The sequence below is a fragment of the Cibotium barometz genome, chromosome 12, assembly GCF_041138505.1.
Source record: "Cibotium barometz isolate CiBa-2024 chromosome 12, ASM4113850v1, whole genome shotgun sequence".
NCBI lineage: Eukaryota > Viridiplantae > Streptophyta > Polypodiopsida > Cyatheales > Cibotiaceae > Cibotium > Cibotium barometz.
This window is the reverse complement of record NC_141057.1, coordinates 2,613,099-2,615,189: the sequence shown is the minus strand read 5'-3', so window position 1 is coordinate 2,615,189 and position 2,091 is coordinate 2,613,099. Positions and strand designations below refer to the sequence as shown.

General features: G+C 43.7%; 1 protein-coding gene across 1 annotated transcript; it reads left to right on the top strand.

The window, feature by feature from the left end:
- Positions 1-565: 565 nt before the first annotated feature.
- Positions 566-1,453, top strand: LOC147632949 (uncharacterized). Its single transcript, XM_086805762.1, has one exon. The coding sequence runs from the start codon at positions 654-656 to the stop codon at positions 1,233-1,235; it is 582 nt and encodes a 193-aa protein (XP_086661888.1). The 5' UTR covers positions 566-653; the 3' UTR covers positions 1,236-1,453.
- Positions 1,454-2,091: the final 638 nt, after the last annotated feature.

The window sequence follows — 2,091 nt, the reverse complement described above, 5'->3', positions numbered from 1 at the left end:
TATTACCACTTGATTTTTAAAATTTTTTATTCTGGTTTCTTGGGGGTGTGGTTAGAAGGCACCACCTAATGGTTTGGTTTTCTTTGACATTGCTGACCCTGGATTCCTACTTGTGATTCAACTCACATTGGTCAAGATCGAAAAAAGCAATTAAAAGTTAGTCTTTTGAGGGGCCGGGAAAATGGTTTAAGAAAAAAGCAATTGAAAATTATTCTTTGGAGGGGCTGGGAAAATGGTCTGGGGCACGCGTGGAAGCTTGGATTTTCATAGTTTTTATACGCACTTTTTTTTTTTTTGTTTTTGTTTCTGGGCATTTCAGGCAATCATACACCCAAAAATTGTCTATGGGCATTCAAAAATACATTGACATGTTGGAATCTTGGAAAAACGTTCAAAATTTGTGTGCATCCCCTCCTTTTTAAAGTCAACCTTGGTGGGCGGGTGGCTAAGATCACATTTATTATGTTGGACTATTGCAAGAGGAGTTGAAATGGGTGTTCAACAAGGCTAGCAAAATTCAACACCAACAAGAGCATAAGTAACGTTTGTTTGTCTCTTCGTTCATATCCGAGTCTTACCACAGCTGTTTATTCGATTGCCAGCCAAGGGAAAAGCTTTGAAGTTAGCACTCTAACTAAGAAGAATTTCAATAGATGAATTCTGCAGTGCAGCTTAGCAAGGGCAATTCTAGCAGCCGTAGGTCCTTCAAGAGCTTATCAACGAGCCGTTTGCTCCCGCGGATCGAGCCCTCAGCTCGCGATTGCAGCAGCAAGACAAAGCGCAGCGGCTTTCTCTCTCAGCTCACCAGGAGCTTTACCGTAAGCGTAAGCAGATCAAATGGCAAGGAAGCCGTCATCAACAAACACGAGAATAATCACGGGCTAGCTGGCCCAGAAACTGCAGTATCCATGATATCACATGTGGGAAAAGCTTCAAAGGAGTCAAGGTGGGCGCGGAGGGTGAAGGATGGGCTCGTGATGCCTTTGAAGTTTGTGAGAAACTCGTATGTGGACTGCATGATGGTTCTGGCAGAGGATCCAAGGTTCGATGGGGTGGTAGGAGCGGGCTTCCAAGGTCCTGGCTATGCAGTCGTCAATCACTCGGATGTTTTCTCTTCCGGTGGCCTCCGCTCCTCCGAGCGTCTCGAAGACCTGGCCGCCATCATCTCTGAAGAGCACCTCCGAGCGGTCCTCCGACAAAGCAAACGCTCGGGCGAGTCAACAATCCCCGAATGACCAATGAGCACATCGCTTTTTATTGCGCCTAAGGGTTTTCACACGCTTTAAATAATGGTTTTTACACGCTTGTTGTGCAACGATTGATGGCCGACGGCCGGAATATCTCTGTCTTTTGTCCCTCCATGGCACAAGTGTTAAAGCTCTCAACTCGTCACAATAATTAGTGTTCTTGGCTGTTTTTGTTTTCCTGTTGTATTTCACAATAATTATTGTTTTGATGGACAATTGGATGTTTTTTTTGTTCCACCTACCTACTGTGTGTGCAGCATCACATAATTGGCCCTTGACCAAACATGTATGGTGTAGGCCCAACTTCTTGTCACATTCATGCACAATTCGTGAAATCATAACTTCAAATGTGTGTGTGTTGTATAATTGGTCAGCCATCAACAAATGTATATGGTCTTGTCACCTAGATGAATTATATATGTACGTATAGTGGTGGTTTGTGATCAAATTTTTTCTCTTGTTACTTCAAGTCCTCTTGCATCCCAACACACGGTCTAGAGGGTCTCTTGGGCTTATGCATGTAGTGATGAAATACCCACTAGGGGATATATGGACTCAAATAGGACCTCATAAAAAAGCCTTAGTCGTAATAAAGTGATTAGAGTTCTAAAAAGGGGAAGATAGACCCCTCTCCTACTTTTACACCTATGTTCACTCCTATAACCCTTACTTTCCAAGTTCAAACTACCTGGGTGACAGCTTCTGCACTTATGTCACTGGCATGGTTGGTGAGATTATGGTTGATACGCCCCCAATGTGGTGGACGACAGGCAGTGTGACAACCACTTTGGAGTACTAGAGTTTTGGAAAAATTATAGTACTAGCTCATATAGCGAGCTAGGTT

Excerpts from the sequence above, each read along its gene's own strand:
- LOC147632949 (XM_086805762.1), top strand. The coding sequence starts at position 654 with ATGAATTCTGCAGTGCAGCTTAGCAAGGGCAATTCTAGCAGCCGTAGG.